Raw genomic sequence first — 25,569 nt, forward strand, 5'->3', positions numbered from 1 at the left:
ATGGGTAAGAAGAAACCGCATTGTTCCGAATAAAGTGTCACACAGTGCAAACACTCCAATGAGGGAGCAAAAGTAGCTGTAATCAGATGTACTCTAATGGTCACTTTCTCCTCCCCCTCCTGCTCCTCCACTCCTCCCTCCACATGCACAAAGCAACAGGTCCAAATCCTGTCCGTGCACAGCTCTGCAAAATCTTATATTCTCTGCTAACAAGTTGCCTCAATTACTGTCTGTGAAGAATTACTTGATAAACTCATAAACTGGAGCAGTGATGTTTCGGACAGTTGTAGCACAAGTTAAAAGGCACCCTGGCGTAAGTAATCTTTAATTATTTCCTGTTTGTTTACTTTTTCCTGTTGTGACATTGTGCTAATAACCTGTTTTTGCAACAAAGAATGCTTTAACATGTAGATTAAGTTTGCAAAGGTAAACAGCACTTGTTTGTTTGGTCCTCTTTCCTGACTTTTGATAATGACATAAAGGTTATTGAAATCGGATATGCAACAATCAATGCAGCATGCAATGCTTTGTTTTGTTTCATACATTCATTTTGTATATTATTCAACTTCAGTGCAAACACTACCGTCAGTATAAATGCATTTGTTTTTAATTATTTTTGTTTGTATAATTTCTACATCCTGTAAATATTAACATATAGAAACACAGAATTAAGAAATGTGATATACATTTTAGTGAAGAGATCGAGGAGCCTTGCAGCTTTTATATTACATTACATACAATCATTAAAAGTCAAAATATACAACAACTGTTTAATTGTGTCATTTTTGTTTTAACCTTTTCTTTAGTGGCACAGTCAAAATCAGCTCAAGACTTTAAAAACACTCGTAACTTTCACAGACCACACACATCTAAACTGACAAAAAAGCTAAGAATTTGGGAGCTGAGCAGCGGGAGTAAAATAAATTTAAGTTGGCCCTGCAGGGGACAGGATTATCTCTGCTTTTCCTTTTTTTTTTTTTCACCAGCTCTGCTGTCAGAGGATGATGAAGTGACAAAGTTTTAAGTTTTTGTCATCAACATCTCAGGAGACACACAGAGAGAGAGAAACTCCAGGGACAAAATCTCCCTGTGAGACTTCACTGTTATAGCTCCTTGATATCATCCGGACAGACAAACAGGCAGAGGGGGAGAGAAAAGCTGCAGGGAGCAAATCCCTCAGAGAGTGAAAGAGCCTCCTTGATCAACTTACTACAATCAGACAGACATGGAGTGTCAGATGAGGACAGAGAGACAGACGGGCAGTACTGAGACAGAGAGACAGATGCGGAGTCACCCCAAATTTGATTCATATTTAGCTTTTGCCTGTGTTTACACCTCTGCCGGTTAAAATAACCGTCTACCGCGTTATCATCCACATGAGGGTCGCGGGGTACAACATTACCTAATGTCAAATCATTTGATTTTTTCTCTCTGCCCACAGCTCATCCCCCAGTTCTTCGTCTTGTGCCTGGGATTAGGTGGCGCGTCACTGTATCTGTTACGGCTAGCCCGAGGACCCTATGTTGTGTAAGGTTGTTTAAGCTATTCTCTTTGATTCTATATGAAAAAGAACACTCTGTGTCATACGATTCAAGCTAAAATCAACAACAAACAAGTATCGTTTTTATGCTGAAATTTGCCTTAACACACTATGCATTGTATCAATTTTTTAATCGTTTTTGAATGGAGAATCAATTTTAAATCGAATGGTGACCCTAAGAATCGGAATCGAATCGTGAGCTACCCAAAGATTCACATCCCCAGTTTCATGGCCTTTATTTTTGCAATATCAGACAAAAGGAAAAGCAGAACACAAAGTTTCACTTATTTATTGAGGACAACGTTACAAATGAGAATGGCTCTCCCTCAGGCCAGAATTATTGTAGATTTTCTATAGGTCGGAGTGATTTTCGTATCATGCTGACCTGAAAGGTATTATCCACACCGAATCAAAATGTTGTTCTCACTTTAGTTTTTGTGTCATGGAGTGTATTGTATCATTAATATGTGTGTTTTCTGTTTCTGCTTTGTGCTTTTTACATGAATAAATCTAATGTTTTAGTTTAATTAAATTCTGACCTTCCTCCTCATTATATCCTCTTCCTGAAATGCAGATGTGCTAACATTTTAATGAGGCATGTGGAGGGCAGGTGGATTTCTTTGTTATAATTACACAGAAATGTGTGTTTAATTATTAGAATTAGAATCTGACCACAGGATACATTGCTTCCTTCCATGTCTCCCTCAAACTGTTCTTTAGTGGATATCCTCTCCTCCTGCTGCTCCCCAAACTGTTGATCTCTCCATTATGATGTACTAATAACGACATGCACAGCTAAGTGCTTTTAACAAGAGCTCAAAGGATGTTGCATTCTCTCATGTCTTTGTGGAATATCCGACAACTTTTTACAAGCTTGATGAAATTATGAAACCGTATGCCAGTGGTGGCACAGTGGGTTTAAAGCCATTTGGTGTGTTGACTTTAAAATAAAGCATCTCCCAGGGGTATCAGCATCAGCAAGGAACACATATTGACATTGAAATTAGATCTTTATTTATGTAGATTTGATTCCCAAACAGTCTAATATGATTTTTCATTCCAAGTTTGTGCAACTGTTTGTGTGTTTAGCTGGAACAGGACCAAGGACCCTGAGCCTTGGAGTAACCTCGACCCCACATATCAGTACAAGGTGACACATGCCCCCCCCCTCTATGAAATTTAAATTTTTAATTGAATGCAGATATTATAATCCTCTTCTTCTCCCCACACAGTTTGCAGCTGTCACCACAGACTACAAATCTCTGAAGAGGGAGGGACCTAAGTTTTAAATCAGGAGCAGAGAGGACTAATCTGGCCCAGTTTGATTCCCCTTCCTCATGCAGTGCACACGGTTGCCAGTGGAAGGTGAAATGTTTTCTGACAAGCTGGTGACATCGTTAATGTAGCTGAGCTTGTCATTTAATAACTCTGAAAGTTCCACACGTTACATGTGTGCATTAAAGGTACAGTGTGTAACAAGTAGTGTCTGGCAAGACTGCAGTTTGGAAAAAAACGGAGGACTCTTCTTCACATCGCTCCCTTTCCCAAGTGTGTCAGGGAACTACAGTGATACCAGAATAAACGTTGTTCTTCCTTTTTAGTGTAGTAAGCTTGCATTACAAAAACGTAAAATCTACACTGGTTTCCCTTTTTAGGCTGCTGTTTAAACTTGATGGCGGCCTCCGTAATGCAAGGCTATTGACTAAAGTGCATTGTGAAAAAGTAATTCTAAACCAAATAAGCAAGTATACATTAACACAAACACTCACTTATGGCTAGTGTATTCAGTGTTTGCCAATAAACCATAAATGTTACACACTGGACCTTTAATAGCTCTAAAGTGGAGCGTGTGAAAACTGAAAAAGTTCCATATGTAACATTTCTTCATTAAAATCTAGGGAGCATACGGCATAGTATACATCTAAATCAAAGCGACGGGTAGCTATGTTGTTCTCTACAGGCTGTTATGTGCGGCTGCAGGTGTCTGCTACAATATTTTTGATTATAGAGCTTCAACTTTTCACTGTGTATCTCCCCACATATTCATCAAGTGTGAAGCTTTTAATGTATAACACTCTCCTGCATCACATTTAAGATCACGTTAATGCGACCAAACTGTCTACGCTTCTTCATAACTGTCACATGAGTAACAGCTTAGCATCCACTGAACCTCTGCAATGACTGTGTGAGTTATGAACAACGGCAGAGATGGGAAAAATGGAGCTGAATTCTAACAGCAAATAAACGTTTTAATTCACGTTCGTTTATGAGTATTTACTTTTTTCATCTGTGCTCTCTCTCTCTCTCTCTAACACAGGTGATTTTCTTTAAACACCTGCATGCTACTGAGTCAGATACAGATCTCTTTCCCCGTCCTAAGATAAAAATACATTATCAGTAACTGTGATGGAACATCTGCTGGCACTGCAGCTGTCGCTGCTTTTATATGACCAGAGTGTGTGTGTATGTGTGTGAGAGAGTGTTTTTTTGTGTGTGACACTAGTCCCATGTCTTTGATCAGCAGCAGCAGTGGCAGGATGTTGAACAGTCCCCCAGCATGGTGTTGACGCATGACAGCAGAGCCTGCTGCAAACAACCACACACACTCGCACGCACGCACGCACGCACACACGCACACACGCACACACGCACACACGCACACACGCACACACTGCATTGATAGTAATTCTCTTGGAAATCTAAAACAAAGCGTTATCCCTACCCTTAACTTAACCAGTTCCTCTGATATGAGGCTCATCAGGACGAGGTCCTGACCAGTGGTCCTCATCCGGTGGTCCTCGTCACACACATTGGTCCACATCCAGATATCATTCTGTGCTGCAGAAACAGACATATTCACTGCTCATGGAACGACAATGGAACACTTCCTTCTGTAATCTTTATTTGTATACACATACAAATAGAGATTATTTATTTCATTATTTGTGATTGATTATTTTTTGCTTTATTCTTTTAAAGATCTTTTCAAGCACGTACATATTCTGTATGCCCTACTTTTATTCTGTGAGTAGGAGACCATGTTTTTGCATGTCACTTCAAACTGATGCATGACATATTGTCCCGATTTCCAAGACTTTTAATTTTCTTTATGTCCTCCAGTTTCAGTCCAAAGTCCAAAAACATACAGGCAAATTAGAACGTTGACTGTAAATGTGAGTGTGAGAGTGAATGGTTGTTTGTCTGATTATGGCTCTGTGACGGATGGGTGACCTGTCCAGGGCGTACCCTGCCTTTTGCCTTATGTCAGCTGGGATTGGTACCATCAGTACCTCCCATACACTGCTTCTGAAGGATAATTTAAACAAACTTTATTACAGGAGCAGCTTTGTTCAGTGAAGATGAGACTCATTGAAGTTTCAACTTCAAACCTCTCCGTCAGCTCATATTCATCTCAGTGTTGCCAGATTTATCCTCCCTGTAAAAAAGAGAGGGGATGAAGCATGAATAAGAATAACACAGATTAAAAAAACACCCTTCCTTTTAACAGCATAGAGATTGTTACAGCAACAAGGACAATTCTAGTGGCCCAAAACCATGGAAAATATGGGCTCAAATGACTTCCCCGAGGTACATTTAGAAGCCTTAAGTGCACGTACACACACACTGCGTCAAAGGAGTTGTCAGGTCATGAGAAACATGCACAGAGACGAGGCAGATGAGTCACTATTTGTGTTGTGATGCTGCATGTGTGTGTCTGTGTGTCCTTGTGTTTGATATCTGACGACAGAGCTGAGAGCTTCCCTGACCTTTGAGCTGTAATTCAGCTGGACACTCTCCATGGAGAGGACACTGTCCTCCAGCAAACACTGCAGTCGTAACCTTCAGCTAAAAATCAGGAACCAAAAGTGCTCACACTGGTCTGCTGCACGTCTGTTATTTTACTTTTACTCTTTGACATGTTTTAAATACACTGCATGAATTTGTTGTGCTCTATTTTGTATTTTTATAATTAATGTTTGAACATAGTGTGAGATAGTTTGTGATGTCTCGTATTTTTTTTTAATAAATGTTGCACATTTTTAGTAACTCTTAATGCAATGGGGGTGTCCAGAATCATGTTTGTATTAACATTGGCTTCTATTTCATTATTGTTCTGTAAACTCTGTTTTGAAGGCGTTTTATGCGTTTTATGCCCCCCCCCCCAAAAAAAAATCAGTTCACTTCTTCAGTGAAATAAATAAATAAATAAATAAAAACATTAGAATAAAATTACTTTGATAATAATGAGTTGTGGAAGACCAGTGGAAGCATTTAAATAAAGATATATTTTTTTAGGATTCTGAAAGACACTAACCCTACATAATGATACATAAAACTGTGTGTGTTTATTCGTGTTATGTAATGAGGAACCACAGGGTGACATAAACAGGAAGTATCACACAAATAAAAACAGATTTGTTGGAAACAGCTGAGTGAAGAAAGTCTTGGTTGGCTAGTTTGGCTCCAACTATCTTCCTGTCAGATCTGTGTCTCTGACTAAGATCAGGTTTTGTTTTTATTTTTCTGGTCCCATTGCTGAAGAGGAAATACCAGCAGCTTAACAAAGATCAGTGTTTATAGGATCAGAGGAGTCTTCTACTTCCTTTGACTCGCTTGTAAACACAAACCCTCTGCCTCTCTATCAAAGAGAGCAGTGTAAATCACAACAATGAGCTTGAGAATTCAACAAACTTTAATAATAAATATTTTAGCTTTAGGTTTTTATAGCAATCAAGATATTTGACATACAGTGGAAAATCCTTCACAATAACAAAGTACAGTAAAGGTTATGCTTTATTGGAAAAACTAATTTCCACAATGTTTGTTTCCTGTTTTGTGGGTGTAAACTGAGCATGTGCTCAATTCCCAACACAGCTGCTGTGAGTTTCCCAGGACCTGGGAGAGAGGCTGTCAGTGACGAGGGCTCTTGAAAAAGTTAAGTGGCAAAGGGGCAAATAAGTTGACTTGAAGCTCCATCTTAGCTTTCCTGCATGGAAACCTGACAATTAATGAACCCACAGTGTTCTACAACATTTTTATAAACACTTTCTTAGACTTAGTCATTTATCTCCTGAGCCAATCACAATGTTCCCACATATAAATGTGCAACTCTTAACAGTTTTACAAATTCTCTGAAGACATGGCTGAAAGAGAATCCATCATTTGATCATTGATATTTCATATAGAACACCAACATCTATTATGTGATTTGTATGATGTTTTCTCTGTAATGTTGTTGTTGTTGTCTTGTTGCTGATATTGTCTGTAATGTTTAGTATGTGTTTTATTGTCTTTTAACTCCCTATCCAGGGACCACAGATGCAAATTAGCTATTTGGTCCCTGTCAACTAAACTAAACTATATAGTGGAGTAAAACATCATTTCCCAAAGTGTCCTTTAAGAATTTGCTGACTTGTAATAAGTTTATTAATAAATTATTCTTATAAATGAGATACTATTGCAATTGAACCTGCTAATAACATGATAGCCCACTGTAGATTGAACATGATAAATCATAAGAGCACAAGCCTGTATGCTTCCCTTTTTTTTTTTTTTAGCATTTATTAGCAGATAATAGACACTTTATACACATTATAATGTAGCTATATGTAGATTAAAATGCCAGTGTTCACTATCTTGTCATACAAAAGCTTTCTTTTACCAGCACCAACAGAATGAGATATAGTTGTTGATAAGTACGTCGAAACACATGCATAAAATACAAAAAGTAATATTACAAAGTAATAGTATCACCTTTCTCTTTTGAGCACAACATTATCATGACCAGCCTTAACACATTAGCTATATCACGTTTCATTTTATTTCTAATACTCTGAATCGTTTACATCACATTAGATCTTTCATGTTATCTCGCAGATGTGAGGACATGAGTTGGTACAGACGTGATTGTGATGTGACTGTGTGCAGAAACGGTCACATAAGAGGAGGTCTTATGGATCCAGTATGTTCACGAAGCAACAGGGAAACTGAACTGCCTTTTCTCTCATTAATGTTGTCAGTGGTCAGTGAATCCTGGCATGGGGAAGGGCCTGGCAAATAGCTCCACCCGCTGGCGGAGCTCTGCTATGCGTGACACTGTCATCGGGTCCTCCAGCAGGAAGGACTTGAAGCTGGACAAGTTTCCTTATGAGAGAAAAAAGAACAACAAAAAAAAGGCTTAACATTTTGTAAAGAAAACAGGCTTAAAACAGTTATTGATGTTTCAGAGGTTTATTTATTTATTTAAGTGGGATATTGCATATTAATGATCATTGGGCAGTGTAATTAGTGTAATCAGTCTAATTTACATCTAATCCCAAGGCAGGTTGATAGAACAAGATTAAATATTGAAGTACATACATGAATATGAAGGCAAAAAATATATAATATCATAATCTAACACTGACTATACCTATAGGAGAAGCAGCACTGGACAAGGACAGACCACTAACAATACTAATATTTGATGTATGCTGTAAAGTGACTGGTGCTTATTTTATTGCACACGCATTTGGAGGAATTGCTCATTACTGTCATGCCTGTGTCTTACTTTTGTGTCTCTCTCTGCTTTATTTTGTAGTTCTCCTTCCTGTGTGTGCTTGTGTTTCTCCCAGTGTCTCTGCTCACTCCCCCCCCCCTTCCCCGTTCTCTTGATGAGCCTCACCCTGTTCACCTGCGTTCACCTGATCTGCCACACCTGATTTCTGTCCTCCACTCACCTTCCTCCCTACTTGAGCCTGTTCTTCCCAGTGTGTCTTTGTCAGATCATCTCTCTGTTTTGTGTGAAGTATTTTGTGAGTTAATCTGTCCCCATTCCCTGACTCTGGATTCTTGTTTTTTCTGGATTTATCTGCCTGTGTCCTGACTAGTCTGTGTTGACCAACCTGTTGAATAAATCCTGCCTTTTTTGAACTCTGAAAAGCTGCCTGCGCCAAGTTCCTCTGTACCACCTGACAATTACCCTTGTTTTATTGCACCTAAATAAGGACATTGAGTAAATTGCCCCTTTGTGGAGAGTTTCAGAATTTTCTTCTGTACACTTTCTTAATGTACAGACACTATTGTAATCAGAGATGGTCACAGTTCAAGTTTGTACTTTTTCCATATTTTTAAAACCACATTAGAAGATCAACTATATATATCTAAACAGATATTAATGTAATTATGGAACATCTCTACATGAAATATGATATATAGAGAATAACAGTCCCATCCCTGCCTGGAGTTCACTGGGCTCTCATTTTGTTATAAATTGTTTGTAATCAATTGTTCATTTTATAGAATTCTGTATAGCTGCATATCGCAACACCACTCCCTTTCCAAGCATATGGAGCCAACAGAACATAGAAACTCTAAAGTCCCACACTTTATTCTTGTCTGAGTTCCACTATAGCTGAATGCACATAATGTAATATAATATTATGTAACGCAATCCCGTCATGCAACACTCTGAACCAAAACAACGCCATTTTGGCAGGAAACCTCGCTGTTCAATCCATATGTATAACCGGCAGCATTTAAACCAGGCCATGTCATCCAACTTGTCTCTTCACTTCACTGTGAAGATATTGGAGCTGTTGTGCCAGGATACCAAAACAACCAGGGACAAGCAAGAGAGAGAGTATTTTACCAACTCCCCAAAGAACCTGTGACCTAGCAGAGTTCAGTCACTGCCATAAAACGACCTTGAAGCGAGCATAGAAGAGAGATGACAAAGTTGAAGATGCTGCAGGTCAGGAATAATGTCCGCTCTGGGAGAAGCATTGTACGGGTCAGATATATTCAGTCTCTCAGGTTCTGAGATGACTCACGTGAGATAATGAAAACACAGCAATTCTTCTTTTTAGGTGATTATGATCTCATGGAAATCCGATCCTGCAGATAGATCTACACTGGATGCAAGCAAGGCTTTCCAAGATTAGTGATCATGTCTTTGGCTCCTCATCTTAATTTAGATTAAAAACAAATTACAACTCCATACTATTGGCCAGTGGCGGCCCGTCAATAGAGGGCGCTAGTGCGCCACCCATCCTGTCTCTCACAAAGAAGAAGATAGGAATGACGTAAAATAATTTTACAAAAACCTAACAATTTAAATGAATTAGCTAGACCTTGAGTGCCGTGTGGCGTTTAAATAACGCTTAAAGACTGTGACGTATTTCCTGTTCCTTTGGGGCACAAGAATCTTTCCCACAGACTCTTGTTATAAGTGGTTCATGTGCACGAGACCCCCTAGTCTAGACCCCCTAGTGTCTCTCTCTCCATGTCTCTCTCTCCATGTCTCTCTCTGTCTCTCACCCACAACTCAAAACAGAGCATTATGTCAGCTGTTTTTTTTCTTTTGATTCATGTACCCATTTTTTTCCCCACCAGCCGCCACGGCTATTGGCAATAATAACTACACATGCATAAATACGTTGAGACAAACGGAGACTTTTTTTCTCACCAGTCTTCTGCTTCACATCCAGTGCGATCTGAATCCCTTCATCAATAAACTCCACAACCTTCTGAAAGTCTGCCTCACTGAACTGACGGGAGGTCAGAGCTGGAGTTCCTGACAACAGATAATAATAAAAATTAAAAATAATAAGATTTTTTTTTTTTTAAAGGCATGCACACTGGTGACTGATAAAGAGGTTGACATGATGCAGTTTACAGAGTTTACTTGCTAACAGTTGAGTGACAGGCTGGAAGGAACACACCAAAGACAGACAGACAGATGAAAGCAAACAGAGCTGCACCACAGACAGACAGACAGCGAGAGAAGAAGGTAAGAAGACTAACCTGACAGATTCTGCACAAACAACCTCCTCTCCTGCAGCTCATCACCAAAAATAATCTATTTACCAACATGTCCTTCACAAGCTTTTATATTTTTATTTTATTACCAAGCCTGAGTCCTCCTGGAGTGAGGGCACTCTTGTCTCCCGGGCAGGTGTTCTTGTTGGCGGTGATGGACACCAGCTCCAGGACCCTCTCAGCCCGAGCACCGTCCATCCCGCGAGGTCGAAGATCAACCAAGACCAGGTGGTTGTCTGTTCCCCCTGAGATGAGGAGAAGGATGTTCTGGATAAATTGTTTGTCATTGCTTTAAGAATTCCTTTTTAATATTGGATTCATTACATTCAGCTGTCAAGTGAGGGTTGAGGGAACTTTTCCAAAAATTGCACGTATACCTGACACCAGTGTGTAGCCTTTCTTCAGCAGAGCGTCAGCCATGGACTTAGCGTTCAGCAGCACTTGGCTGATGTACTGTTTGAACATGGGGGTTGAAGCCTATAAAAGGACAGGAGGTTGTATGTTACATGTTTGAGTTTGAGCATTTTCCCAAAAGCTTTTCTCTTTTATTTGATGTCACTATTTATTTTGTGGGTTTATTTTATTTAATTATTATTTGTTTGTTTGTTTGTTTGTAAATTTAAAGCATCAGAACCTGTTTAAGGGCAACAGCCACCCCAGCAATGGCATGGTTGTGAGGTCCTCCCTGAAGTGAAGGGAACACAGCAAAGTTGACCCTGTCCTGAAGGTCATAGATGACCTCCCGACCCTTCTTATCCACAGAGCGCACACCTTTGCGGTAGAAGATCAAACCTGCCCTAAAGAGTGAGGTGAGAGAAAGAAATCCAGATGGAGTCATGTGAAAATCTGAACACTGATTGTGACTCTAAACGTGTGTGGTTTGTCGAGGAAATACACACTGTGTTAATAATCTGACCACAGTCTGCATTTATTTACAAAATACAAATCGTCAAACTTGAAGGCCCTCACCTTGATCCACGCAGTGACTTATGGGTAGTGGAGGTGACCAGGTCAGCATAGTGGAAAGGCGTTGGAACAGCTCCTGTTGCCACCAGGCCACTGATGTGAGCCATGTCTGCCAGCAGGTAGGCATTCAGCTCAACACAGAGCTGGAGCGCACACAGTCAGAGAATAAAGAGAATATAAGCCATCTTTTAAAAGTATTGTTTCGATGTACATAATCATTTTTCATTGCACTATTACTATTACTTGTACTGCTTTTAGTTTAGAAATCAACATAGTGCACCTAATTCCTGACCTTCTTCATGCGAGCATAGTCGATGAGACGAGCGTAGGCGCTAGTTCCTGCGATGATGAGTCTTGGCCTGAACAGCCGGGCTGTTCGCTCCAGCTGCTCATAATCTATTAGACCTGTTTTGGGCTGAGATGATACAAATAGATAACAAGTTTGACGTACTGTAAATCAAACCTTAATTTCTACCCACAAAAAATCTAATGTATTGACTCACATCCAGCTTGTAAGGCGTTGATTCAAAGTAGATGGAGGTGGCTGATATTCTTTTGGTGTCTGACATGTAGCCATGGGTAAGGCTGAAATGTGGAAAACAGAGCATTTGATTGATTCATTAATTAGTGGAGCATGCATCTCAGTAGATATATTTAGCTGTAGATGATATATCAAATGAAAGAGATACAACAATTTGTATTCTAATTTGTTTGTTCGTCTACTGCGTGTCTCACATTCATTTGTCTGGTTACGTAAGGATTCGATTTCTTATTGCTTTCTTGTCTTTTGAAGGAAGCAATGTGATTTTGTGTCTTAAAGCATCCTCATATACATGTTTCTGTTTCTGTTTTCACTCTCCTCAGACTCTCTTGAACACAATTTTACATGATATCAGGCATTCAGCTTTGAGCGCTGTGTTCATAAAGCTGATTATCATCTGCAGCAAGAATATTAAAATGTGTTACACAGATCATCAACGAAAAAAATATTTAAAGGTCTGTGGCTGTAATAGAGCTATAGTAGGTGATGTCACGCAATCCTGTCATGCAACATTATATAAGCTTGAAAATGACCTTTTTCACAGGACGTGCTCAGCTCTATAGATGATATAAATGTTCACTCACTGTCCTCCGTCGGGCAGATCCAAGCCCATGATGCGATCATGAGGTTGCAGTACAGACGTGTAGGCTGCAAAGTTGGCAGGGGACCCTGAGTACGGCTGGACGTTGACGCCCCACAAATTTGGGTCCAGACCAAAGGTGGTAATTGCTCGTTTCTGACACAGCAGCTCAATCTGGTCCACTATCTCTGCTCCTCCATAATATCTGAGGAGACAAGAGGCATTCTTTAATTTGAGTCAACATTTTAATAGTCGAGTTTTCTGTGGTTATATTGTAAATGCAGTGCTATATAATAATACATGGGAGCGGACAGTGTTGTTATGTCACTGCTCTCTCATTGTATTGTGTGAGGAGATTGGCACAGATTGGCATTCAAATTCTTACATCACACACTGTATAATTTGGAAATGATGTGAGTGTGATTGTCATTACCTTTGTCCTGGATATCCCTCTGAGTATTTGTTGTTCAGACATGATCCCTGGGCTTCCAGCGCTGCACGGCTGCAAAAGTTCTGACAAAAATGCAGTGTCAAGATCCAGAGCCACACACCGTTTTCATTTTTTAATTATGTTTTGTATATTCAAACCACTGTCACCATGTGCTGTGTGTACCTGAAGAGAGGACGCAGCTGCACAATATTACCACAATCTAAACTTTGCGTTTTCCTGCATGTTATATACTTAAACACATTTCTCTTGTGAAAAACAATTACAAATACTGTAAGGCAGGATTCAGAGCCACAGAGGTATACGCCAAGTTATTGAAATCACTTTAATTTGTTGCATAAATCTTAACAAAAGGTCAGTCGCAGCCTGTTCTGGAAGCTGCGGCATAAATCCACAAAAATAATAATCTAAAAAACAATAAAGCATTAGAGGTATTATGATCAAAATATTGGACGAATAAAGAGGAATCTAACTAATATTGTATCCCCATGGGGTTCAGCATGGTGTCAAATCTCCCACACACATGGAAATGAAACTGGGGAAAAGGTAATGAATGTAAATGACATTCTCTCTCTCTATCTCCATACAGTCTTGTGTCAAACAGATTTCAAGCCAGTTCCCCATGTGTCATAAAACTCTCTCTCTAGGACATTTAAAAACACTATCTCAACACACACACACGTACGCACACACACTCAATCATATCTTAAGTTATGATGTGGAGATCAATAGCAGATATCAGTGAGGAAACCTACTGGGATAATTTGACTGTGTTCATCTCTGTTCAGAGAGAGACTGACAGCGGAAACCTTCCAGCTGTCACTGTGATTGATTGTGTGTAGATTAGACGATGAAACACGCTGTTTTATACTCAGGTCTCACCTCCGATGCGATGAGCTCCAGTCCCCGACACTGCCTGTCCTTCTCCTGCTGCAAGAGGCTCCACATCTCTGGGTCATCCTGAGCCAGACTCTCCTGTCCGGTCCAGCCAGAGGTGGTCCGGTGATTTCGGCCCAAACATCCCAAAACCCTGGGAAGGAGGGGCTGCAGCAAAGAGTGGAGAAAAGTGCACAGGAATCACATCACAGACAGGAACTAAGTTCTAATAACTGTCAAATTGACTGTGTGATTTATGAGAACTATTTTTTTTTGTTAGAAACTCCTGGTGAATTTGTTCTGCTCTACTTTTTTAAATTATTCAAATGTGTTATTAAAACCTGAAAGAGAAGGCTGATACAAAGGGTCTGATCTAACACATCGGTTTTCTTGTTGTGCAAGATTTCTCCTTTGTTGTCCTTTTAAAAGCTCATGAGGAGTATGCCCGTGCAAAAAAGCTTTCATCACTAAATAAGTGTAATATTTTGACAAGGGAGTTTCTCTAATGTGTCTTTTGATGTTCTAAACAATCCAGTTAATGAAAGGCAGTGGAAAAACCAAACAGGTTATTCAGGGGAACGATTATGGAAAACCTTGGACACTGTAATGTTGGACTGCGTAGACATGCAGCGACTGAGTTATCAGGGTTTTGTTTGTTGAAGTCAGCTTGGAGCTGCATGATAGTTACACAACTCTGTGTTACAATGTGCCAAAGACACACATTACTATTAAGCAAAAACATTTGTTGCCAAAACGATTCTTTCATCTTTTGTATTCACTGTGTTTGCTCAGCCTTGACTGTATTAATTCTTGCACGAAAGCTGAGATTGTACTGTCAAATATCCATTGACAACAACAAAATGAATTCTGGGACAAACAGAAGTGCTTTTTCCTCTTTTGACAACCTGAAAGAATTATAGTCATCACACGTACATGCATGGCAACGTTTATGCAAGTGGACAGACAAAAACTGGAAATAACAGCACAATTGCACTTTCAGACCGGACATTTCTATCAGCACTGAGGTAACTTGAGGTGGCAAGTCTGACCTAGTTTGCAGAAATGACTTATTTGATCACAAAAGCTCTTAAAAGAAGGGAAACAGGTTGTTAAAGAAAAAAACACAGGTGGATCTGTGCTGTTATATCAATTCTGGGGAAAAAAACACGTAAAAACAAGTAAACAGATGTACTAACCTTTAGTGTCTGCCGTAAAGTCAAAGAGAGCATGTCTGTGACAGCGGAGGAGTGGGGAAACAGAAAGCTTTCAAGGTACAAAACTAAATAGGAGCGAAGGACTTTTGGACTTTGTGCCGCTGATTAAAGATATTACATGGTTCATGTCTTTGAAGAGGAAATATCTTATCATTCATTAATACTGAGTAACAAACAACATATAAATTCAGTGTCAATTCAGTGTGGCACAACTCAGATGTCGATTTTGTTTTATTAATAAGCAAAGTAAGCACTTCTTCTTTTTTCCCCCCAAATAACATCTTTACAACTTAGTGTCCATTAATTCATATTGAGAAGACAAAAAGGTATAAAACACTGCACAACATAGAGCTTTAAGTGGGTGAGTGTAGTTTCAGACAACACAAAGATCACATGTTCAAACTCATCATAAACATGGCATGGTTATTAACACATCAGGGTCCACTGTAATGATCTAATGACTTGTCTAAAGGAATAATTTGGCTATGCAGGAAAAAAGGTTGTATATCAGGCACAGAGATCAAAACGTTTGTGTTTAGCAGCAACACATCAAGGATCTGTCATCTTCCGTTCCTTTTCAAAGTCAAGTTTTCTTGCATCTTGAGCGATCACCATTATACGGCTGGATTTGCTAAAAAAAGGTCGTTTCACTGAGCAGAAAAGCAGAGGAATGCTCCAACAGTGCACCTGGCTATACCTCATTTTAAGTGCTTCTGCTGTATCAGCCTGAAATTAGTAAAAGTACCACTTGGTTGCAATTGGTGTAATACATTGGCCCCCATTACCATGTATTTGTTCAAAGTCCTCTCACTAATATTTTGAAAATGTGTTTGAATGGAAAAAAAAAGAGTGGGTCAGGTGTGTGATGAGTCAGTGTCTGATGTCTGATGTTCAGCTCTGCACATTCTTTCATCCAAAATGCTGCTGCTGCTGATTCTGCTCTGTCTGAAAGTTGTGGTCTGGACAAATTTTCTGCACCAGCCTGTAATCAGTGCCGGTGAAGGCGATGAAGATGCATATGACTTTGAAGGGTTTAGCACAGATCCAGGCTGCCTGGGACTGGGTGTTTTCAGAGTAGCAGGTCTCTCCTGGGTTGTACATGCACGGTTTGGTCTTCTTGGAACGATTGGTTCTCTGGTATTCGATTCGGCAGTTTAGTTCGGTCACCATCATCGTGTCCTGCTGCTGCTGCTTCTGTTGGTCAGGTGGGGTGGAGCTGGTGGCGTGAGGGGGGCTCTGAAAGTCGGGCAGCACAGGTGGAACCAGGACTGAGGTTTTGGTGTGAACACTCTGAACTGCAGGATGCAGAACTTCCCATGCAACAGCTTTGGAGGGCGGGACGATGCTGACGGATATGTTCCCCAAGCGGGAAGAGTTGTGCCTGAAGTAGACGCTAAATGTCCCGTTGATGTGGTCCACAATTTTTCCCGTTACCAAGAGACTGAACTTCATCGTTTTCACATTGAAGTAAAAATCCCCCCAGCCCAGGATCTTCTTGGCCTTTGGGGGTGTTTTTGCAAAAGATTTGGATTTGGGAGCAGCTCGGTACAGATACTGATCCATGGCTTGGGAAAAGTTCTGTGGCCAACCATACGGGCCAAGTGAGCCGTGAGCAGGTGTTTTGTGTTTGGTGGCGATGATCTGTAGATCTTTGGACACATGTTTAACCTTCAGTGTGGCTCCCACTGCCTCTTCTCTTCCTCCTGCGTCCTCCCTCCATTGTTGGTTGTGAAACTCAAAGGAACTGTCTGTTTCTTGAATCTGTAGAGGGAAAAACACAAATCAAAGATTTTAACATTTTGGAGCATTAGTTTTTTCAGTTATATATAAGTTTGGTTGGAGTTTGCTGCCTCCACCTCTGTCCAAATTATATGACCAGAACTCACAGGATTTAAACCTATAGTACATAACTTTTAAACATAGAATAAAATGTCCATTGCATTCAAACAACTGTCAAATGGGTACACACAAAGCTGATCAGCTCTATACGTGACAATCTCATGTTTCTCAGTATAGCGTTGGTTGGATCTGGTGTCATTGTCCTGTGATATTCCAGCACAGGAAAGTATTAATTTGGTTAAGTGAGAACATCAAGACACATCACATAAATGCCAACAACAAAAATCAACAACAATTCACTATCTATTTACTTTTCTACACTGTAATCACAATAAACAATGCTAAATGGTTATCATCTGTGAAAAGGCTGTTGGTCATGTGGATCAGAGCCACTGGACTTGTCTACTAAAGATTTAAGTAGAAAAGAAAATGTAATTCTTTTCCGACGGGTTTCTCTGGCAACACAGCACCTGAGTTTATATCACTCCACCTTGTTTTGAAGAGCTGTAGCAGAGCAATATTTCCTCTGTACTATGAAAAATGAGAGGACAGATGAGAGGCAGACAAAGCCCTTCAGACAAGTTCAGACCACCTGGACGTCCACAAATGAAGGACAGTTTCACTGTAGGCAGGTTACAAGGAGCCAGATAATCGATTCAGATAATTAGGCTTTGACGTTGCCAGGTCCCTGGAATGAGAACAAATTGAAACGACTGTGATCGATGCAGCAGGTCAGCTCCTCCAGGCAAGGACTACAGGAAGGAACAGTCACACACACCCATGCTCACAAACTCACATTCATGTTTCCATGAACACTTTTTAATATGGCTGTCCTCCGTCGTCCTCTTATTCCCTTGTTAAAACTCTCAATCCTCTTTCAAATTTGACCTTGATAATGAATTGAATCTAACAGCATATTATTGATCCATATGCTGAGAAGCGAGAGAGTGGGACACACAGGCCTGAAAATGCCACAGATATTATAATTATACACAACAAAAAAAGGTTAAATATATGTAAATGTTGAGCTTCTTTTCTGCCAGACATAAATATCCTGGATTTCATTCTTAATTGTGGGATATATACTTGAAATTACATATCTGGGCAATGTTATTATTTCACATGAGGAGCGGTTTGTATTTTATTTATAGCAGTTTAATCAAACTTTGGTAAATAGAACAAGGTTTCCCTGATGAGCCCCTTCTGCAATACCCCCAAGGTCCACCAGTGGGACACAGCCCACACTTAAAGCGGACCTAGACCGGAACGCTGTTTTTTAGTGTGTATTTGCGTCCTTACCTTGTTTAAGAAGCCCTGAAGGTTCTAAACAAACAGTTCAGCCACTGCTGAGAACGCTGTGTTTTATTGGAATCTTGGGCTCAGCGAGATTTCTGAAAAACCCAGTCCGGTTACGTAAACACCGGTTCTCCAGAGCACCAGATCGTAGTGGTCCGGGCACTAGTCCGGGCAATAGTCCGGGCACATCCGGTTGCGTACATTGAACCGCAGTAGAAGAATAACGTCCGTTGTGGAGGTTTTTCACGAGCGACAGTGTCTTCTGACTCTGGGTCTGACTCCAGGTCAAAGTCATAAAAGGGACTGAGGCTGGGAGTCGTGAAGAAGCTATTTTTAAACATCGTTAAAACAATGTTTTGATAATGAGTAGCAGTGCATCCACCGTTCCAGAGGGGGGAGCTGCGCTTCTGAGAGCGGGTGTACTTTCGGTAAATGGCCAATCACAAGACTCTGTCTTCTGGGTGTGAGAGTTGAGTCTGAAATATCACGTCTGGGGAACAGCGTCAGAAAAGAGGATTTCTGTCGGCTCGTTTACAGCAACTAGGAGGTTTTTGACCATAAAAACAAGTTAATGTATGTAAGTAGACCTCTATAACTAACATTATGTGCAACAGGACCACTCTATGTGAGCTTTAAGGCTGCACTTCCGTGCACAGCTCGTGCAGACCAACATGCTCTTTGCAAGCAGTTCCAAAATCTGCCAGCCTGCACATGGACAGTGCATCCGAGACTCGACCTGACGACCCTTGAACCGGCTGAAACTCTAACTCCCCTGTGTGTGCGGAAGTATGCCAGACGCTTTAGGGAGACAGCAGCTTAAAGCATCCTACCGAGGAATAACTATATGCCCCATGATACCTTGCGTGAACTGTGGCTGAACTTCTGTTCTCCTGTCACTAAAACAGAAGTGATAATTGGACACTAATCACTGGTAATGATTGTGAAATTTAGCATGTGGGAACATCCCACATTTTTGCGCACACACCAATTAATGATAATGAATCTGTTCTAGCATTTAACCCATCCTTATTACACACCAGTAGTAAACACACACAGGCACGTGGGCAGTGAGCAGCACTAATCTGCGCTCATTGAGTGTTTTTGTGTTACTTTAACACTGCTCTATTTATCATGTGTGGTGGAATTGGGAGGACAAGCTGAAAAAGGTCAGTTCCGTTTTTGTTGAAGGAGGTGGACACAATCACATTTATTTAAAGGCAGACATGGAACCATGTGAAACAAACTGCAGGATGCTTCTGCATTGCAGGAACTGTGCGATCCTGTGGCCACGCTGCTGCAGCCACTGTTGTTTTGGAAAGAAACAGTTCACTGCTGCTTCAGCTTCTGCTCCATAGGTTCCACCTACTACCATTTCTCCAGCAGTGTTTCCAGAAACAAGGTGGTTAAATCACTTTGAGTAGTAGCACAGTTTGGTTTCAGTTACAAACAGAAAGATTGTTTATTCCACTTATATATTATATATAATATATATATAAATATTAGTAGAAGTAGTTTTTTATAAAGATGATGAACACAAATCACTGGGTTCCAGTTAAAAACTGATCAGATCATTGAAGTTAGGGGAAGCCAGACCTCGGACGTTAGATTCTTACTTCAGTTACTAAGAACACTTCCACAGATACAGTGTGAGGAACAGATTTCTACAGTGAGAAATGAGGCATGGGCTGCGCGAAAAGTTTCTGTGCAGTTGTTTTTTGGAACTTTGTGTCAAGTTACATCATAATGTGTCAGCGCCAGGTGGAGGTTTAGAATTATTCTCCCCCAGATTTCTGAATAAACAGCTCCCAGGATATCATTATTTCTCACCAACATGTAGGATTCATATCACCCCTAACCACCTCAGCCCTGTGTGCCAATCTCTACCTCCTCCTGGAACAAAGTGAGCTCCAGCTGTGCCTATTGTTACAAGCCTAAATCTCAAACTGTGGGCTGTTCTCACCTACTCTAATTGGAACCTGCTGTGTGACAGCCGTGTCATTGGCTCTGTGTCAAGATGCCAGCACAGCGGCTGCAACTGAGCAACAGCAGTGGAGCGGATGCATGTACAACACCTGTGGGGAGGCACCTGGAGAGGAAAACACAGAGAAACCTGAGAGCTGTAATTGCAGACTGAGGACAGAGAACATTCTTGCCACCGGCTAAAAAAGACACTTAATGCATCAGTTTTTCATACTTAGCTAAACCTTGAGATGGTGTGTCTTAATCCCCAGAGTGATAAAAGTTTTAAAACTGACAAATCCTGAGCAATTGTTTGGTTCAAGTAGTAAAGCACAAAACTAGGATCCCTTGGGGTTTCACCTGAAAACTGCAGATGTTGCAGTCACAAAGATAAAGATATAAGAGCAGATGAGCCGTTGATAAGACCACTGGACATGGAGTAAAGTCAATTATGAAGGATGGTATGTGTTTGTTTTTCATTAAAAAAAAACAACAAAAAAACCTGGTTACAATGATTTCCTATGAACTTGGTCATGCAGCCTCCTCCTGTCCTTCTCCCTCATGGAATAACCTTCAGAACACATAAAAGCTTAATTGCTTTGTTTTCCTTTCATAACATTGATTGAAAATCAACATTGAAAATGGAGAAATTCCTGAGCTGAACGTGTGTCTGTTTTCCTTTATCAATGTTAGAAATGTGTATGTTCTTTTGATTCTTTGTGTTGTATAATTTAACGTAACTTTAATGTAACTTATATATATATATATATATAAATTTATAATTTAGTGTAACTTTGTTATAGTGCACTATCGAGGTCTGTCTCAAAAAGGAGAATTATTATAATGCATGAATTTCACCTTCTAGAAGAACATTCCAATCCGATCAAGCCCCGAGATCGAAATCAGGAAAAAAACACTCACATTTTAAACAGCGCATTTCAAGATAAGAGAGAGCATTTCAAATCACTAAGATTTTGCAGTGTGAACACAGCAGCATTCTTACTGCAGTCAGACACGAGCAAACATAAACTGAATGACTTGTCACCTCTATCTGAGTCTTTAGATGATTTGCTCAGCATCCGTTTGTCCATGTTAAGTTATGCACAGTCATTTAAAAGCACAACGAAGCTGAGTTTCAAATTTCTTCAAAGAATCATTGATTCTGATGGATTTTTAAAACCATCACACCCTGACATAAAGAAAATAAAACAGCAGAAAAAGATAATTGTTGGATTGTGCAACATTGCTCCAAAATGATAACCAAAATGGAGTGCATCTGCAAAATTAGACATTTACAATTACTAACCTATAATTAGAATGAACTTGTTATATTTACATTATGCACTCATTATAAATAAATAGTATCTCTGATAGAAATGAACATCTAGCAGCGCTACAACAGCATCACCTTGTATTATTTAATGAGCAGACAACCTGAGGAGCAGCGCAGGGCAGAGCTGTTCACTAATGTTACTCACCGCTGAAGGGAGAAGCCACAGACAGCTGATGGCAAAGTTCAAACAGAGTGTCTTCATTTTGCAGCAGCTGCAGCAACGCATCCCCATCCAGAGGCAATAACCTGCCTGAGTGAACAAGTGGTGATTTACTGAGGCAAAAGCAAACAGTCACTTCGAAAGTGGAGAGAAGACAAGACACTGAAATACCCACGAACTGGAGTGAATCCAACTCTGTACCTCCTCTGCCTCCTATATACCAGCTCTCTCTCTCTCCCTCTCCCTCTCCCCATCTTTCGCTCTCTCACCATGTAGCTTCCTCTCTCCTCCCAAAACACAAACACACAGGTCTGTGTACCTGCCTAACTCTAACTTAAAAACCAGAACCTCAAAAATGAGGTTGTGTCACACTGGGACCAGGTTTTGGTTCCCATGATGACTCCTGTTTCTGAACAAGTTTATAGCGGGGAAGAAGTAACAAAGACGAGCACTGTCACTTAAAGTGTCCAGTGTGTAAGAATCAGTGACATCTAATGGTGAGATTGCAACAAATGGAGGACACCTCCACTCACCACCATACGAGATCCAAGATGGTTTATTGTCACGCACCATGTAACAACGCACATCATTACTGACAATGAAATGCTTTATGCCAGGTGTCAGCTCAACTAGACATGTCAAAAACACATTAAAGGTAAGTATTTAGAATTAATATGAAACTATGTGCAAGATATATATTGGGAAAAAATTAAGTATAGAGTAAAGTAAAATACAACATAGGATAAGGATAAAATAAGATAGGAGGCAATAGAACTTGCTGTGTGCAAGATATGCAGCATGGAGAGAGGGCGGTTCCAGCCTGAGCCTCCATGTTACACTGCAACAGCCTTTTGTCTTCTGTCCTAAAGTTTAATAAGTAATGCTCTGTGTCTGGGCAGCAGCCTCCTGGTGGGCTTTGGTGGTACTGCAGATGGAGTGGTTTGTAAAAAAAAAAAAAAACTCCCATTTCACTAATTATCGAATGTATTCCTTTTGTTCTAGGGAATGAAAATAAAAGTAAAAATCATATAAAAGTATTTATCGAAAGCTGTGGAAACATAACAATTATTTCGTATTTTGCACTGACACTTATGGACATATATAAGTATACTCCCTTAATGTTATACAATCATGCTCTCACTCTCTCTCTCTCTGCTCATTTACACCACATGACCGGCCCTTGTTATGACTCATCATCTCGGGGAAATGTGCTCAGAGACAGGCACAGTTTGACAGCCCGCCCCGCTGTCCCCACATACTCTAACAACGGGGAGGCTGACAAAATGACAAGTGCTCTCTCCAGGAAATGTAAAAATCCCTGACAAGTCTGGTGAGGTTCAGCCTCTGCCTCAGCCTATCAGTGCAAAGTCAAGCCAACAAATGACTGCGTGTACTCACCAACCAGACAAGTCGCCTTACATAGAAACGTCATGAGAAATGGAGTGAAAACAGATTCAAGGCTCCAACACTAAGCTCATTACCATGTACTATCATTGTGGAATCCTAGGTCTTCAAGTGTCCTCAAATTATAGCTTACCAGTGCCGTGAAACATTTATTTTACAAGACAGACCATCATTAAATCTTAACACGCCTCGGAACTTCCTAAACTGCAAGGTTTGAGCCCCCAAAAACTTCAGCAAATCTTCTATGGTCTATGTCCAGATGTGTACATTACCAAGAATGTAACGCAACATTATAGTAACTAGACATTAACCCTAGAACACTATCGCTCAAATTCAAAACACCATCACTAACGCCGGGTGATTTTTTACCCGAGATAATAAATACACCCAATAAAAAGTACTTGTCATCAAAATGTATCAAAACATGACAGTACATGACACATTTGAGTAGTGTTCTTTTATTTTAAACTGTGTCATGTCTAACAAAATGAAAGAAAAGCTCCATGAGGGGACCACATAACAATGCTCCAAAATTACTGGAAAATTAGGAATTTGGGAACAAAACATTTCTAAAAAAGAAGAGAAGAAGATGAAAACTTGGTTTTCATTAAAATCACATACATTTATTTGCTCGGGTGAAAACCACCCGGCAATGGTGTTCTAGCGTTAATGACATTTAAAAATCATAACATGATAAGAATGTGTTTGTTGTTCATAACAGAGTTGTTATTCCTCCTAGTTTTTTCCCATTCCCTAAATCAAAGAGAATACATGTTCAATAAATGAGTGAAATGGACTCATTTTTACAGCCCACTCTGACCAGGCCCATCTGCAGTACCACCAAGGCCCACCAGGAGGCTCGTTACTTATTACACTTTAGGACAGGACAAAAGGTTGTTTCACTGTTCAAACGGAGAAAAAAGTCCCTTTAGGACTTCCGTGAAAAAGTTAGAAGAGGTATATAATTACTTTTTCTGACAACCTTTCCTTGTTTGTGTGTCACTTTTTTGGGCACATTTTAATTTCGCGTGGATTCACGCAGTGCGACCCTTGATTGTTGAAGCGTGATTGACGTCTGCCGTCACGCACAACGAGTTACATAAATTAAACACCGCTGGTGCGACTCGTGCGACGCTCGTCATGAAAAAAGAGTTGACATACACAACAAGAGAACGGAAATTGGTAAAGTTCAAAAAAGTAAGTCTTAACGGATTCGTGCATCGAATGTGCCAAACTCTGAAACGTTTTAATTAAAAAACAGTGTCGGCGAAGCTGCAGAACAATCGGCAGAATGAGACAGGTATGTCCATGTGTCACGTAACGTGTGCACAATTAATTTATTGAAGTTAAACAGTTAATTTGTATTTATTTGTATGTGGCAGCCGGCAGAATATGTCTACCTATCTGTCTAGAAACGTATGTGTAGTAGTAATAATGTTTGAATTAGTTATACACGGGCTAATCACAAACCATCAACTTATGACGCCATGTTCAGTTTCTAAATGGAAAGTGGGTCATAATTCACGTGGTTGCATTAAGTATATGATTGACCGGAAGTTCATGTTTAATGACATTAATTTTAAGTATGCATTTGTGTGGAAACACATTGAAAAATTGTTAAATTTTCGATTTATCAGCCACAATGTCAAACTGAAGTCGTTGAGAGGAGCACTATCTTGGTGGAACACTTCTTCTCTGACGTATGTCGCGCATGTGCCGTTGAAGCTGCGAGTCGGAGACTTTTTTAAAAACCAACTTTAAGACACGAAAGAACGTTTGTGCTGCGACAACTTAAACATTTCACTCGTCAGTGAAGGGTCCTAACATGTTTTGACAAAAACTAAAAAGGGAAGACTTTTTTGTCGTCATAAAGTGAGTCTTCGTGAGAAGGGGCGTGGTTATGTTTGCACTTCTCCCACAATGCATAGCGCTGAATTGGTAGTATGTTGCGAAACTCGGCATTTATTGAAGAAACACTGAGTTTTACTTCAACCTCATGACATTTTCGTATACAGCAGTATTTAAGTTTCGCATTAATCCATAACAATATCATTTAATATGTGTTTGGAAGATGAACCATGCGTGACAATGGTGTGACGGAGAATGACATGGACCACTCTAACGATGATTCAACAGATCACTCTTGTTTCTCTTCAGATCGTATAAATCTTTCGCCTTTTACTAAAGATTTCCGTGGAGAGGAACAATAAGAGTATAACTCAATTTTTTGATGCCCTGCGCAAGTGGGGCTTCTCTTCACATGTGAAAACAATAAATAAGTCCATGAAATGAGTCATATTTATCTCTGAAATTTGTGCTAGCTTGTAAAGGGATGCGGGACAGTAGAAGTTAATTACTTGGAACAGTGTTTCAAGACGGATTTGTAGTATTAACTGTTGGTAAGCACATTTAAATTCAGTTTGTCATGAAGTCCGAGTTTTTTGTCTTTATTTCGTTACAATAACATCGTAATCGAACGAACAACCGCAGCAAACAAATTATATATTGTAATCATAACGCCACTTTACATAAAAGAGCGCCTGCCCCCTTGCTTCTTTCACATAATGGTATGATCCTAGTCTGTCCTCGCACGTGATTGGCTGCATGGTGTGTC

General features: G+C 40.1%; 3 protein-coding genes across 3 annotated transcripts; 1 reads left to right on the top strand and 2 right to left on the bottom strand.

The window, feature by feature from the left end:
- The first annotated feature begins 210 nt into the window (after positions 1–210).
- ndufa4l2a (NDUFA4 mitochondrial complex associated like 2a) lies at positions 211–3,014 on the top strand. Its single transcript, XM_083894554.1, has 4 exons — positions 211–313; positions 1,442–1,527; positions 2,630–2,690; positions 2,773–3,014. The coding sequence occupies exons 1-4, from the start codon at positions 272–274 to the stop codon at positions 2,827–2,829; spliced, it is 246 nt and encodes an 81-aa protein (XP_083750680.1). The 5' UTR covers positions 211–271; the 3' UTR covers positions 2,830–3,014.
- Positions 3,015–7,556: 4,542 nt separating this feature from the next.
- Positions 7,557–14,689, bottom strand: LOC310932163 (serine hydroxymethyltransferase, mitochondrial-like; the record flags this gene model as incomplete). Its single annotated transcript, XM_083895456.1, has 12 exons — positions 7,557–7,684; positions 9,987–10,094; positions 10,429–10,584; positions 10,717–10,816; positions 10,974–11,136; positions 11,309–11,448; positions 11,598–11,720; positions 11,809–11,890; positions 12,431–12,631; positions 12,860–12,939; positions 13,757–13,918; positions 14,684–14,689. 12 exons carry the CDS (start codon positions 14,687–14,689, stop codon positions 7,557–7,559), a joined length of 1,449 nt encoding a protein of 482 aa, XP_083751582.1.
- Positions 14,690–15,873: 1,184 nt separating this feature from the next.
- LOC310931565 (neurexophilin-2-like) lies at positions 15,874–21,617 on the bottom strand (the record flags this gene model as incomplete). Its single annotated transcript, XM_083894752.1, has 2 exons — positions 15,874–16,712; positions 21,533–21,617. The coding sequence occupies 2 exons, from the start codon at positions 21,615–21,617 to the stop codon at positions 15,874–15,876; spliced, it is 924 nt and encodes a 307-aa protein (XP_083750878.1).
- Positions 21,618–25,569: the final 3,952 nt, after the last annotated feature.

This window comes from Microchirus variegatus, assembly GCF_963457635.1.
Source record: "Microchirus variegatus genome assembly, chromosome: 9".
NCBI classification, from domain to species: Eukaryota; Metazoa; Chordata; class Actinopteri; order Pleuronectiformes; family Soleidae; genus Microchirus; species Microchirus variegatus.